Below are 931 nucleotides of genomic sequence, written 5' to 3' on the forward strand. Positions count from 1 at the left end.
CCCCTGGGCTGGCGAGAGGCGAGGGGGGCCCGGCGGATGGCGGGGGGTGGTTGCAAAGTGCTCCCCGGGCGGGGGGCAGTGGTTTGCGGCCACGTGGGGCTCACTGGCCCCCAATTTGCAGGGTTTCACTGGACGTGGCCCTGTTGTTGTTGCAGGTTGATGGTCCCCTGGTCAGCGGCATCCTGGGGAGAAGATGGCTCAGCCTGCACCCCTGAACCAGAACCTCCCAGGTAAAGGGACCGGGGTCGTCGCTGGGCGGGGACAGCAGAAGGAGCGTGAGGAGAGTGGCAGGGCTGAACTGTCCCGTCCCGTCCTGATGGGTTTCCTCACCCCAGCACAGAGTGGGCGCCCTGTGACACCCGATGGCATTGAGGGTGCTGGGGACAGGCCATCCGCTGGGCCCATTGCCAGCAGCATCATGGTGGGGAGGGAGGCTGCAGGCTGCAAATCCCAGTATAACCCAGTTGGAAAAGCCTTCCTGTCTCCACCAGGTCCCTGCCTAACCATCCCTGCTCCTCTTACAGATCTCGGGGGCCCATTCTTGTACCGGGACCAGGACAATGGGGAGAAGAGCTCGTATTCAGTGGAAACTCCCTATGGCTTCCTCCTGGACCTGGATTTCCTGAAATACGTCGATGACATCGAAAGCGGCCAAACGCTCAAGAAGGTGCCACTGCCTCGCAAGGCAAAAGGGGCCCGGCAGCCGCCCAGTGCCCTGCGCAGCCCCAGCAGCCACGCCAGTGCCTGGACCTCTACCGAGTCCCTTGCCTCCACGGCCAGCGAGGAGGGCAGGACCACGCTGCTGCTGTCCCCACACAGCCGAGCACCCCTGGAGCCCCCGAGCAAGCCAACCTCCCACCCCATCTCGCCGCCGGTGCGGCTGCTCCCACCTCCCACCCGCAGGGGCCTCGTGGGGAACCCGCGGGTGGAG

At 65.4% G+C, this 931-nt stretch overlaps 1 protein-coding gene across 1 annotated transcript in view; it reads left to right on the plus strand.

Moving 5' to 3' along the window:
* The first annotated feature begins 153 nt into the window (after nt 1-153).
* KANK3 (KN motif and ankyrin repeat domains 3) overlaps nt 154-931 on the plus strand; it is a 7,945-nt gene continuing 7,167 nt past the window's right edge. The window contains 2 exon segments of the mRNA XM_019471484.1: nt 154-230; nt 525-931. Coding sequence (XP_019327029.1) covers nt 194-230; nt 525-931 — 444 coding nt within the window. The 5' untranslated portion in view covers nt 154-193.

This window comes from Aptenodytes forsteri, unplaced genomic scaffold (assembly GCF_000699145.1).
Source record: "Aptenodytes forsteri isolate BGI_AS27 unplaced genomic scaffold, ASM69914v1 Scaffold274, whole genome shotgun sequence".
NCBI lineage: Eukaryota > Metazoa > Chordata > Aves > Sphenisciformes > Spheniscidae > Aptenodytes > Aptenodytes forsteri.